The following is a 13,635-nucleotide window of genomic DNA, read 5'->3' on the forward strand; positions in this document are numbered from 1 at the left end:
TGTGGACCTTGCATGTGTTGAAATCTCTGCATTTCATTCATGCCTTGGTTCCACCCCCTCCCCCCCACTACATGTGGCATAGTGAGATGATGACATTGTTTTGTTGCCTTGTTTTTAGCCTTGATTTAGATCAGACCCGAGTCACTGACACATTGTAATATATACATGTTCTTTGCTTTCACAGAATTGATGGATTTTCTTTTGAGTAAGTATCATATCATATATTGACATTTTTGAAAAATGAACAGAACAATAATATTAACATTAGTAACAAGGGTCACATTTCCTGTCTTTGATGAGGTGGCCCTCCATGATCCTTGTTTGTCTTTGATCAAAGTATACCATTGTGTAGAGTTGATCCTTAGACATAAGAAAGTAGACAAGAAAGTGTTTCTCCCTCCTCTGCTCGAGCAAAACAGAAAACAACACATTGTGTCCCCTTAGATCTGATGCGTCATGGAGGAAATTCCTCATCCCCAACTTAGGTCACTCAAAATTAATGCATCATGGAAATCTGTCCCCTGAAAGTGACAGGTCAGTGAGTATGGATGGATGGATGTTAGCTAGGAGACAGACATGCTTCGCTATAGGTTAGCTAGGTTGAAAAGTAGGTATTGTCCAAACGTCGGAAACTGAGGCTATTCAGGCGATTATATGAGACTGAGGTTGTTAGAGGTACAATGGGCTGTTCAATCTGAGTATCGATCTATCCGTGAGAGGTTGTCTTTGTACTTCTTTCACTGAAACATCTTTTTTTCAGAGCTGGCCTTCAGCCGACAAGGTTTACCGTTTGATGGCCTTCTCTTCAGGACTTCACAGCCTGTCGATGAAGGTCATTGTAGGAGTAGTGAGGAAGCCACTAGAGAGGTGGGAGATTGAAGTGGTGGAGGTTGTGTTGGTGGGATGGTGTTGCTTGTGAAAAGGGCAGGGAGGCTGAATGGGAGGGCAGAGTAGCAGTTGTGAGGCTGTGAACAATTTCGGAGGGGAGAGATGAGAGGCACACATGGTCTTTTGCTTTATGCAGAAAGGACTAACTTCACATCTGTGTATCATTTTGTACGGAAATCTATTAAAGCAAGGTTCCACTCCATTTATGTCTTCTAGATGTTTTGCATTTGGATGTGATGTCATCACCTACCTCATGTCGTCTCTGGAAATGTATTCTGGAAAGATATTATATCTTAAACACGCTCCAAACACTCGAATCAAGGATGTGTGTTACACCAGTGTTACTTCTGAGTAATTTGTCTGCTTTCTTAATGCGTTATTGATGAACCCACTTTTGAACCTCATTTAGAATGTTCCAGAATGTGCCTCTTTGACAGAGGCAACCCAAATGGACCAATTATTGCAGACAAGTGCGAGAGATCTACATGCACAGTCAGGAAATTAGCCTGATGCATTGATTATGTTTAAAACGGAACACGTCATTTTATGTAGAAATGAAAAAGAACACATTTTACATTATCATTGGCACAGTATTTCAGAGTTCATTTGAATGTTGTTATGCACTTTCTTCTTCTTTTTTTAATATGGTGATTCTGACAGAAATTGACAAACACTGTCTGGGATGGTGTACTTCAAATACTAGTGCTAGACAACCTTTCTTGCAAATAAACAGGCACATTCAATACAGTCACATGTTGACAAGTGCATCAATAAACTGAGCAAATAAGAAGAAAAAAACTAAAGATACATTACATGTATATGTCACTTGGGGAGTCAAGAGTTCATATTGTAGGATTCAACAGTGCAACACATTTTTTTTAGCACAGCCCTAGCACTAGACAACTATACAATGTCATTTGAATGGAACATCCCTTTTGAACTGTTCTTATAGCACCAGAGAAGAAAACATTTCAATGGCTTGCAACTGAAATATATTTCAGTTGAAAATGTAGCATGTCAATCAAAGAGTCACAACCCCATCTGTATGAATGTGTTTTGTTTGTATTTTGAATTCTAAAGTAGTTCTTCTCATGTAAACCTTGTGCTTAATTCCTGATCATTTTCATACTGTAACATCAGGCGCTAACAGGTCTCTAAGTCAAATGTATTGTTATTGTGCAGTATTTCTTTGTACTAATGTTGTTGTTGTGGTTGCTGCTTCTCTAAAGGGATAGTATGGACACCGACAAGGACAAAAGGTAAATACATTTTCATTCAATGTTCTGCCATGTTTTGATTTTTGCTCTGTGTATTATTATCATCATGAAATGGAGTACATGTTTGCATGTGATAGCACCAGGCCTGTTGTTTTGAAGTGCATAACTGCCGCTTTCCGCCGTGCTTCAGCCTAGCGACTGTAGAAAGACTGGATAAGACCTTTGTCACGTCCGTACTGATCTCAACCCTCTCCTGTCTCCACAGGGAATGCGGTGATTCCCAAGGCAGAATAAAAAATGCCAGGTAACCAGATCTGTTCCTGTCTTAAAGTTGTCGTTTTCTATACATGTCGTTTTGGCAATAGTTTTTTTGGTCGTTATGAAAATCCCTGTGCTCTTTTGAGACGGCATGTTTTAAAGTGAAAGTTAGGCTAGGGTAGAGAAGCATACATGTTAGATGTACTGTTTGTGTGTTAAGTGTTTCTGTGTCTGCTGTGGGTCTGGCAGGGAGGCTCACAGTCAGATTGAGAAGAGGCGCCGGGACAAGATGAACAGTTTCATAGACGAGCTGGCGGCACTGGTACCCACCTGTAACGCTATGTCACGGAAACTGGACAAGCTCACCGTCCTGCGCATGGCCGTCCAGCACATGAAGACATTAAGAGGTGAGGGGGAACGAGAGTTCCGTCAGCTGTCACTGTGTTATTACTGTGTTGTTACTATGCCCGATTATCTCTATGCAGAGGATCAATAAAGAACACGAGGAAGATGTTGATGATGATGATAAACCGTTATTCATAAAGCACCAATACATCTTTAGCACCCCAAAGTGCATAGAACGAAAGGAAATCAAGTCATAGGCTAAATACAACAAAACATATGTACGTACATAGAAATACATCAACCGAAGAAGAATGAGATCTTGGAAGTAAACAAGACATTTTATATTATGTGTCCATCTAACAGGAGCCGCTAACCCCTATACCGAAGCAAATTACAAGCCAGCCTTCCTGTCAGATGATGAGCTGAAGCACTTGATACTGAGGGTGAGTGTCCTCACAGTGACCTCCCTGGCTATGCTGCAAAAGGAGGACGAGGACGCCGTATGTGTGTCTTAGTGATTCATTCATTCTCTCCCTCTCTCTCTCTCTCTCTCTCTCTCTCTCTCTCTCTCTCTCTCTCTCTCTCTCTCTCTCTCTCCCCCTGCTGTCTCTGCCCTCTCTCTTCTTCCACAGGCGGCTGACGGCTTCCTGTTTGTCGTCGGCTGCGATCGAGGGAAGATACTGTTTGTTTCGGAATCGGTCTACAAAATCCTAAACTATAGCCAAGTATGTCCTCTTCTAACATATTTTTCTTTTCTTTTCTTTTCAACCCTTTTTTTGTTGTTGAAAAAAGTAGTGTTGTCTAGCTCGATGTATGACTCTGCATGACAGAGAACATTATGTACATGAGGACATAATGTACATGCTGTTCAGATGTTCAGAACATGGTACCATGTGTACATTCTGATTCTGTCGATGAACATACCTCAAAACAGACCTTCAGCATATTTATCCACAGATTATATTCACCCGCCACGCAACAGGGTCTCATCTTGCAGCCTGTGCTCTCTCTCTCTCTCTCCATCCCTCCCTGCAGAACGACCTGATTGGCCAGAGCCTGTTTGATTACCTGCATCCGAAAGACATCGCCAAAGTCAAGGAGCAGCTGTCCTCGTCAGACACGGCGCCACGGGAACGCCTCATCGATGCCAAAAGTAACGCAACCCACCTTCTCCTCTAGGGTTACCAGGCTGTCCTGTCCTCCCCGGGGGTGGGGGTGTAGAGCAGCAGAGAGCAGGGAGCAGGGGACACAGTGTGCCCTGGTAGAGGGAGCGTAGCACCACATCTGCAGCTAAATAAGGCTCAGAGGAGCAGCCGGAATCACTGTGTCATCAGCCCCCCCCCTGTCTCTCCATGCTGCAGGCTGGGCCAGGCTAGTACAGTACAGGGACACACCGGTCTCAATGTGTCTCCCTTAGTTGAATATCCATTTACTGTCGCATTGAATACCTTTTGTGACGTTAGAATTATAAGGTTCTATCTCCATTTTTGGCCAAAATTTAGTTTTCTTTACATAATCTGATCCATTAGGTGTTTATTAATGCCTGTGTGATGTTATTTTAAAAATGTTGAAATCTTTTAGTTAGAAATTAATAAAATACAAAGGTTCCATCTCACAAAACATAATGGAAAAACTTTGACGCTCAATATCTCTGAACTACCCTAAACGGAGATAGAACCTTATCATTCTAAGCTCACGCTTTGGCTCTGTCGTCAGGGTCTGTCAATGTTAATTCTCTAAATGAAACCCTTGTTGTTTTTTTTCTTGTTTTTTTTCTGTGAGAGCAAGGACTTGGTTGTTCTGGTTTACTTTGGAGTAAGATATGTACAAGTTGTTTATGGGTGACAGTTCTAAATGTGGTTGGAGCGTACGCGTATATTAAAGGATGCGATCCCTCCCCTTCCTTCCAGCTGGCCTGCCGGTGAAGACAGACATCCCCCCCGGGCCCTCCAGGCTCTGCTCCGGGGCCAGGAGGTCCTTCTTCTGCAGGATGAAGTGTAACAGGCCCCTGGTCAAGCTGGAGGACAAGGACTTCCCCTCCACCTGCTCCAAAAAGAAAGGTTAGAGAGCCTCAGGGCCTCATCTTTGACCCTGTCACCTCCTTTCCCCTCCCTCCCTCAGCTCAGGTCAGCTCCAGTGCTTCATACGGGCCTCCAGGTTGTGTTGAAACACTCACACATGTTGTCCGTGTTTGGGTTTTAGTACTGATACTCATTTCTAGCAGTCTCCCTGGACACTGCTGTTCTGGGATACATCACCCTGTTATAACAGACGCATTGTACACCAAACCTTTTTGGGGGGGATGTTATATATATATATATTTTTTTTTATTGGATAGAGATCGTGAAGAAAGACAGGAAAGTAAGGAGGAGAGGGGTTATGTCAGCAGGGCACGGGCCGGATTCAAACCCCAGGCCGACACAGACATAGGATGTGTGCACTGTAGGCCGTGGTGGTGCTAGCAGCTAGACCACCGGACCACCCCAGGTCACGATACACAGTCCGTTTTGAGGAAAACTAACGACAACGATGTGTTCCACCTCCCCACCCACAGCCGACAGGAAGAGCTTCTGCACCATCCACAGTACGGGCTACCTGAAGAGCTGGCCGCCCACCAAGATGGGCCTGGACGAGGACAACGAGCCCGACAACGAGGGGTGCAACCTCAGCTGTCTGGTCGCCATCGGCCGCCTCCACCCCCACATCGTCCCTCAGCCCACCAACAACGAGATCCGCGTCAAACCCACGGAGTACGTGTCCCGCCACGCCATCGACGGGAAGTTTGTCTTCGTCGATCAGAGGTAAAGAGATTTGAATCATCTTTTTTAAATTTATGATTTATTCTTATTTTGGTGAATATGTCCAATGACAATGTTATACCATTCTTGTAGGTAACGTACATCATATTGCCATGAGTCATTTTCCAATATCAATATCAACCCCCCCCCCCGCTAATGAAATAAGAATCGCATAGAAATTTCGCTCTGCGTCCCCCCCCCCCCCCGAAAGACCTCAAATGTCAAACGTAAAGTGGCGCAAAAAAACATGGCAAAGGCATGTAAAGTGATTGGCCCTAATCAAACGGTGCCCTGGGAACGGCTGGGCATCGTGACCGGGTTCAGGGCTGGGATTTAGGCCAACAGAAAGCTTAGGCGAAGAGCGAGGGGGTGGGGGGGGGGTTTGTCAATGTCCAAATTTAGCAGCAGCCAACGGTTCCAGCAGGAGGCAAAACCGAGGCCCAGGGGGCAGACAGGATCCACAGTGGATATGCCGCCTATAAATAGCCCCTCTGACCCTCTGACAAAACAATCCCATAGCCTCAACACATCACGTCACTGGCTGGCGCGCAGGGAAGCTCTCGATAACACAGTCACAAGGTGGAATGTGAAGTGATGGGTCATTTTCACTGGTTATGATCAAACTACCTGTGAATTATGGATGCGTATCATTTCTCAATTGTTCACATGAGTACTGTTATGTGTGGGGGGGGGGGGGGTTCTAATAAAATATGCATATGCTAAATTGTTGGTGGTCTGTTTTCTTTCGTAGAGCCACCGCCATTTTGGCTTATCTACCCCAGGAGCTGCTCGGTACGTCGTTTTATGAGTATTTCCATCAGGACGACATTGGGCATCTAGCAGAATGTCACAGACAAGGTATGCGTCAGTGTGTTCATTGACACTCTCCCAAAAATCGTATTTTTCACAGATTTACATGTACATTTTTGGGCATTTAGCAGACGCCTTATTCCAAAGCGACTTACAACATTTGACTAAGTGAATCATCAATCCACCAGTTGTAGCAGGAAAAGTAATCTAGCTCAGGCCAGCGGCCATTGGCAGTTGTCGTGCTAGAAGAAGAAAGGTTTTTGGGGGTAATTTCAAACGTAGTCCAGTTTCCACAGGCAGTTGTAGTTTGTAATGACTGGTCTGGTTACAAACTATTAATTGTCCTCAGTAAGAGTGTGGGGCTATATCACTGTCCTGTCCTCTATCTAGAACCAAGCTAGGGCCAAGCGAAGGCTAGCATGTGGTGTGTCAAATGTCCCAGCGGGACCAAGTGTGCAGATGGAGGGGTTAGAATGCTCCTAACTTAATACTCATTCAGAATATATTACCAGTAACATGTTGATTGAAACACCTCCAGACTTCTTATTTTCCCCCTTTTTTCGTACTTTTTTAATTTTCCTTTTCACTTTTTTACCCCTCTGTTTAGGGGTTATGCTATGTTTCTTTACTCTTTGTTTTATCATAAGATGTAGATATGATGTTCTGTCCATGTCTATGCTGAAACCCCATAAAAACTCAAGTGATGAAAAAAGAATGCCTGCTGAACCTCACCCCTCCACCGTCCCATCCCCCTGACCCCCCCCTTCCCTCCCCCTGACCCCCCCCTTCCCTCCCCCACCCCCCCCCCCTTCTGTTCTCAGTACTGCAGATGAGAGAGAAAATTAATACCAACTGCTACAAGTTCAAGATCAAAGATGGCTCCTTTATCACGCTACGCAGCCGCTGGTTCAGTTTCATGAACCCGTGGACCAAAGAGGTGGAATTCATCGTGTCCACCAACACGGTCATCTCGTAAGTACACGTCGCGTCACGTACACGCACGCTTTGACGATATTCCCTACGGATCTTAATTCATAACAGAAGCTAACAAAGGCAATAACAGGAAGTCTCTCTTTTCATTGGCCGGGTTCGCTACCCTGACGGTATGCTCAACACATGCTACAATGGCTATGATGTTGTTTTTTATTGACACTTTAATTATAGTTTTCCCCTTTGAACCTCTTTCATGCTTGACCTATAATGTGTAACCCATCACGCTAGAACAGCCTTGCCTCAGCTGAGGGGAGTGTGTTATTTTTACATGTGTCTTTCGTGTCTGGATGACTTTTTCTCTGGCGGGAACGATGGCTGCTACGCTATGAATGTTAATAAGCGGGCCAATGGGGTGTGAAGTGATGAGCGGGCCTAGTGCTGATTGTTATTTTCTCTCCCTCCCTCTCTCCCTCCCTCCCTCCACCTCTCCCCCTCTCCTCCCACAGCGGCAGTACGCTCGACGGCACTGATCCCAGCTACCCTCAGCTCTCCGCCTCCCCCCAGAGCATGGACAGCGCGCTCACATCATGTGACGGTAAGCCTCCCCCTTCCTGCTTTTCTACTACGCTGCCCTCCTCTCGGGCATGACTGGGCTTTGATTGATGCAGGGCTCGACATTAAGGCTAAGTATATTTTATGTTGGGACAAGTGGACCTCAAAAGAAAGGGAGAATAAAAAAGAAATCAATACGTATTAATATCCGCAAAGAAATTATTCCTCCTTCAGTTGTCTGATCGGAAAAGTATTTTTTTTATTATCGAACCTCATTCTCACTGCCTCCCTGCTATTGGTTGTCACTGATGTTACTGAGCTGGTATTGGTGGTCACTGATGTTACTGAGCTGTTATTGGTGGTGACTGATGTAACTGAGCTGTTATTGGTGGTGACTGATGTAACTGAGCTGTCATTGGTGGTGACTGATGTTACTGTGCTGGTATTGGTGGTGACTGATGCTGTGTTCCTGGTTGTCGGTGCAGGGAAGCGGCCCCTCCAGACAGTGCCAGGCATTCCAGGTGGTACGAGAGCGGGGGCGGGCAAGATCGGCCGCATGATCGCAGATGAGGTGATGGAGATGCAGAGGTGAGGGGGGGGGGGCGACCTGGCTACCTGTCCTTTTGATTGTGTCCTTCAACAAACACGACATACAATGGGCTATGGGTATCTCGGTTTTGGACCCAGAAGGGCATGTTTTTGAGCGGGGGTGTCAGTGTGATGGTGTGTCGGACGGCATCGGCGTCCGGAGCAGGTCCGGGTCCTGTTCTGTTCTGTTCTGATCGGGGGATCCTTTGGTCTTCCAGGATCAGAGGCTCCTCCCCCTCCAGCTGTGGCTCCAGTCCTCACAACATCGGCACTCCACGCGCCACGCCACCCCCAGACACCTCGTCCCCTGGGGGGAAGAAGGTATGACGGACACACACACACACACCTGCAGAGTCAGTCCCTATATTCCGCCATAGACTGAAGACCCATCTCTTCAGGCTATGCCTGAACTGTCCCTCCTGAGACATCTACTACCCAGGGTTTCCGTTAGAAAAAACTGGTGCCGGTCAAAGTGTCCGGAAAGATTTCAATGTGTCGGACAAACGGGAGAAATTCCGGTCATCATATTCAAATATAATATAGGTGTTTGTCGCGGTGATTAGCTGTTGTGTAGCCTATATATGCCATTTAATGTCTATTTCTCATCCGATACGATTAGATGCAAACTATATAATAATATAGGCTTTCATGATTCGCATGCGCTACTGTCCAGGGCTGCACGCGCGCCACACTGGTCCTAGTCACCTTTGCTACTTTGAATTACGACTGTAGGCTAAGATGTTTATTTCAATTGCATTAATGGGATTTGAGGATGTAATTGGTAATTTTAAGTATGCCTAGTTTAGCTTTTGATGGCTATTTGAACGGACTGCATCGATCGATCAATGAACGGACTCCACATTACGTTAACTGAAGTGTGTTAAATAGTTTCACGACAGTAATGTAAGTTTTCTATATTCTCTTTCCAGTTTTACCCTTTTTATCAATAAAACAATGTAATTTCTATAACCACGCGGTAATTTCTATAACCACTCGCTGATTGGGAAGGCATTAAGTCTAGCTGCCTGTCAAATCATACTTACTCGGACTCGGGAGTATGAGAATGAGGAGGATGTATCGGGGGGATACACACCTGTGGACTATTTCCATTTAGTGGCACAAATTAAACTCTAACACTATAGATAGACTAAATTGAACTAAAATGATGGACACCGACTGAATAACTGAGTGGGGGGAAGACAGGTCTCAAATGTGGAACAATTATAGTACTATACAGAAATAGTCAAAATGTCAAATGTAACCTACCTGGGAGGAAGTGTGCTGTAGTCTCGTCTAGGGGTGTAACGGATCACCTAACTCACGGATCGGATCGTGTCACGGTTTTTGAGTCACGGATCGGATCATTTTTCGGATCAACACAAAACATTTTTGTTTTTATAAAAACTGCTTTTTCCTTGAATTCTGTAAAAACACCACTTTTACTATGTGACAAAAACCAACAACATTCAAGATGTCAAAACTGGTAATATATATATATATATATATATATATATATATATATATATATATATAACATATTCTACACTCAAACATTACATAATTATACTGAAATACACTCAATTTAAATGATAGGAGAGAGGGAGGAGGAGCCTGGTTGCAGCAGTGAATCACTGGGCTCTTTAAAGCAGATGAATAAACATGTTTTATGCCACTTTTAACTAAATAATAAAGTGAACCCTTATTTTGAACATGGTATGAAAAAAATGCCTACATTATCAGAAGTTGTCGAGCTACCTTTTTCGTGCCTCCCGTCATAGTTGACAGAGAAGCCAAAGTGCTCCCATACATGGGATTTAAATGACGAGGGAGGCAATTCGAGTTCTTCTCTGCCGAACAACGTAACATGACACTTGGGCCGCGTTTGTAAATTCGCTTTGAGAGCACCGGAGCGCACACTGGGTCCGACGTCATAAAGGGACCAAGTAATTTGATTGGACAAGAGCGCTCAGCGCTCAGATTCCAGAGCGGATTTACGAACGCGGATTTACGAACGCAGCCTTGTTGTTGTGGATTCCCAGCTTCACGTGTAGTGAGCAAACAACGGATTCTTTTTCTTTCGCATTATCAACCTATCATTGCGCTTTAGAGTAAAACAAACCCGCAACTGTCGCGTCTATCTTTTCATGGAAACTCGACATTGTGCTTTACAAGAGATATTAAGTAAGATATTAAGTAATATTATTACTTGTTAACATTTTGCAATTGATCCGCGGTACACATGCGTTCCGAACCGTGGAGGGCGATCCGAACGGATCACGGAATTTCCGTGATCCGTTACACCCCTAGTCTCGTCCATATGAACTCATCAGCGGGATATCCTGAGGGTGTCCGTCGGTGTCCTCTTCCCCCTTGCCGTGACGTGATTTCTGAATGCCGCCAACTCTTTATTGATCCTCTCTCACAGATCCAAAATGGTGGAACTCCAGACGTTCTCTCGGCGGGGATCATACCAGGACCAGACTCCGTAGGCTACCCTTACTCCAACAACTCCATTCTAAGTATGTTTTTTTTTTTATCGTATATATATATGAATGATGACAACATGATGTCATATACAGGATTGGAAAAGAGAGGTTTTTACACACACATACACATACTGAAATTGAGTCACAGGATCAGCACACAAAAAAGGGAACTTGAAAGAAAGAGAGGAGGAATGACTACTCGCAACTGTTATGCTGCTCCAGTGGTTTAACCAAGACAATGACGCAAACATTTTGACTTGATAATAGCTACATTCAACCTAAAATATGTCTCTCTCTCTCTCTCTCTCTCTCTCTCTCTCTCTCTCTCTCTCTCTAGGCGATAACTCCCACATCGGGATAGACATCATGGACGAGCCAGGCTCCAGCAGCCCCAGTAACGACGAGGCAGCCATGGCTGTGATCATGAGCCTCCTGGAGGCGGACGCTGGCCTGGGAGGCCCCGTGGACTTCAGCGACCTGCCCTGGCCCCTGTGAGGCCCCGCTAGGCCCAGACAGGACCACTTCACTGGGGCATGGCAGCAGCAGGGAGAAGGCCTGGGGCTGGGGGGAGGGGGGGGTCACAGTATTCACCCCGGTCAGTCTGTGACTGACGACCAGAGACACTTCAGGCGAACCAATGTCACGCTCAACCCCACACACCCCTGCCCCCCACCCCCCCCACTCCCCACAGGTGAAGATTGCTAGACTGGGATTGGACCGGCCACGGTGTGTGTACTGTACTGTACTGTACTGGCTCGCCTCCGTGCGGTGTTCACCAACAGAGGAACTGTCTCATAACTCCTGTAGTCTAAAACATGTACCAGTTCTCCAGGACTTTTCGACGTCCGTTCACCCCACACACACACACCGAGGCGTTGAACCCAACTCTTTTTCTAATGACATCTGACGTTGTCTTTTAGGTGTTTTTGCACTTACAAAAGGCATCATACATGTTTATCATATAAGAATACTTTTCTCTAAATATATATGGTGTATTATATATATAAGTGTATTGTATCGGCAGTGAAATATTTTTTTTAAATAAAACCTCTCTATCTTGTTTTTGGACTGTTCTCTAAATCCCGTTCCGAAGTCAGATTGATTTTCAGACAATCATATCACTGCTAAATCAGCTGTAGAGAAGAGTGAAGCTGTGGAAATTGGGGGGGCCTGTGCATCAGCATGTCCGTTGTGTGTGGGAAGATGCAAAACTAGTGTGTGTGTGTGTGTGTGTGTGTGTGTGTGTGTGTGACGAACATGGAGGGGAGTTCCTGTGCAGGAGTTGCTAGGAGACGGTTGGTATTGTCCACCCACACACACTGACCTTCTGTTATGTGTGCGTGCCCTGTGGAAGCAGGCCATCCTTCATCAGCCTCTCTCTATCCTGCTCCTGGACCATCTCACAGCCTCTGAGCAACACACACACACACACACACACACAGGATGTCCTTAACAAGAGATCCCTGATGACTCAGCAAATATTGTTGTTCCCTAGCAACAGCAGTCAAGATTTCATCCAATAACCCAATTATGGAAAACTTCCCCCACTGACTGAATTTAGGTTAGCACCGGAGACATTTCCTCTTGGCTTCTAAATGTAGGCTAGATCTCACAAGCTGACTTTTTTTTTGTTTGAATGTCTGGAGAAGCCATACTTGAAATTATTTAACTGGTTGATACAAACAAGTACTACTGCGTAGTAAAATGTGAGCATGAAAATAACATTTATTCCATAGAAAGTACAGTTATGGGATAAAGCCACAATACAAATCGAATAAAAAACCAACACCATACACAACTGAATTCAATGTCTTTATTTTTTTTAAACAATGATATTGTTTTAAGCTTTTGAACAAAATGATCCTGATCACAACATTCCGTGTCCTGCTGAGTGCAGTGGCTAAGGCAGAGCACAGCATCGTTACCACGCCGCCCACTCACTGGTGTCTGAACAACTCTGAGGGGAATTACAAATCATAACACTGAACGGTGATCAAATCAGAGGCTGCACTCCGCGTCCCCCAAGCTCACTCACTAGTCTGGCCTCTCGTAAATAAATAAAAAATCCCAAGAAGCTCACAAAGTAAAAAAAAAAAAAATCGGGAGCTAACAATATCACCCCCACAGTGCACAACCCAAACTCATCATCTGAGGTACAATAGCCACTGTAAATAATAACAATTATATTAATATGTAATAATAATAATAGTAATTACAAAATAAGTGGGTTTTGCTGAACTGTATTTCAAAACAACTGCAGTAACAGAAAAATAAATTCCTTTGGTCAAGTAAAAAAGAAAAAGAAAAAGGAAGAAAATCAAAAGAGGAAGTAGTCTGCCCTTCACAGGGGGGGGGGGGTGGAGGATGTACAGTCCACCAGGTCCTGGAGGCTCTAAGGCTGCGGAGGAGGTGCCAAGGCAATATGGTTATGGTGCCCCTCTCTCCACGCTGCTGCATGCTGGGGAGGGAGGAGAGAGGGTAGGAGGTCTGTCTTCAGACAGGGGCAGGGGGGTCTTGATGTCCTTAGACAGCGGCTGAAGGGAAAGGTAGATGTCCTCAGACAGCGAGCTGGCGGCGAGGGGAGGGGGGGGGGGTCAGGGATCAGATGAGTCAGACAGCGGGCGAGGGGGCGTCCGGGTCGGGCTCTTGGTTGCTGTAGCTGCTGTTGCTGTAGTGCGGGGCCTGGGGGGGCAGGTGGGGGTGGGGGGGGGGCAGGCTGTCCAGCTCGTCCACCTGGGGCCCGGGGGGGTCCATGTCCAC

General features: G+C 45.4%; 2 protein-coding genes across 2 annotated transcripts in view; one reads left to right on the top strand and one right to left on the bottom strand.

Moving 5' to 3' along the window:
* Window positions 1-201: 201 nt before the first annotated feature.
* bmal1b (basic helix-loop-helix ARNT like 1b) lies at window positions 202-11,917 on the top strand. The gene is made up of 17 exons (XM_080538936.1): window positions 202-205; window positions 445-534; window positions 2,118-2,147; window positions 2,371-2,409; window positions 2,613-2,770; window positions 3,072-3,151; window positions 3,341-3,433; window positions 3,744-3,861; window positions 4,619-4,768; window positions 5,263-5,509; window positions 6,258-6,364; window positions 7,138-7,288; window positions 7,756-7,844; window positions 8,287-8,389; window positions 8,608-8,710; window positions 10,815-10,908; window positions 11,213-11,917. The coding sequence occupies exons 2-17, from the start codon at window positions 500-502 to the stop codon at window positions 11,368-11,370; spliced, it is 1,755 nt and encodes a 584-aa protein (XP_080395062.1). The 5' UTR covers window positions 202-205; window positions 445-499; the 3' UTR covers window positions 11,371-11,917.
* An 849-nt stretch (window positions 11,918-12,766) lies between these two features.
* btbd10b (BTB (POZ) domain containing 10b) overlaps window positions 12,767-13,635 on the bottom strand; it is an 8,675-nt gene continuing 7,806 nt past the window's right edge. The window contains exon 9 of the mRNA XM_080532975.1: window positions 12,767-13,635. This exon is cut by the window's right edge and continues 203 nt beyond it. Within this exon, the coding sequence (XP_080389101.1) occupies window positions 13,486-13,635 (150 nt within the window). The 3' untranslated portion in view covers window positions 12,767-13,485.

The sequence above is a fragment of the Nansenia antarctica genome, assembly GCF_963989245.1.
Source record: "Nansenia antarctica genome assembly, chromosome: 1".
Lineage (NCBI taxonomy): Eukaryota > Metazoa > Chordata > Actinopteri > Argentiniformes > Microstomatidae > Nansenia > Nansenia antarctica.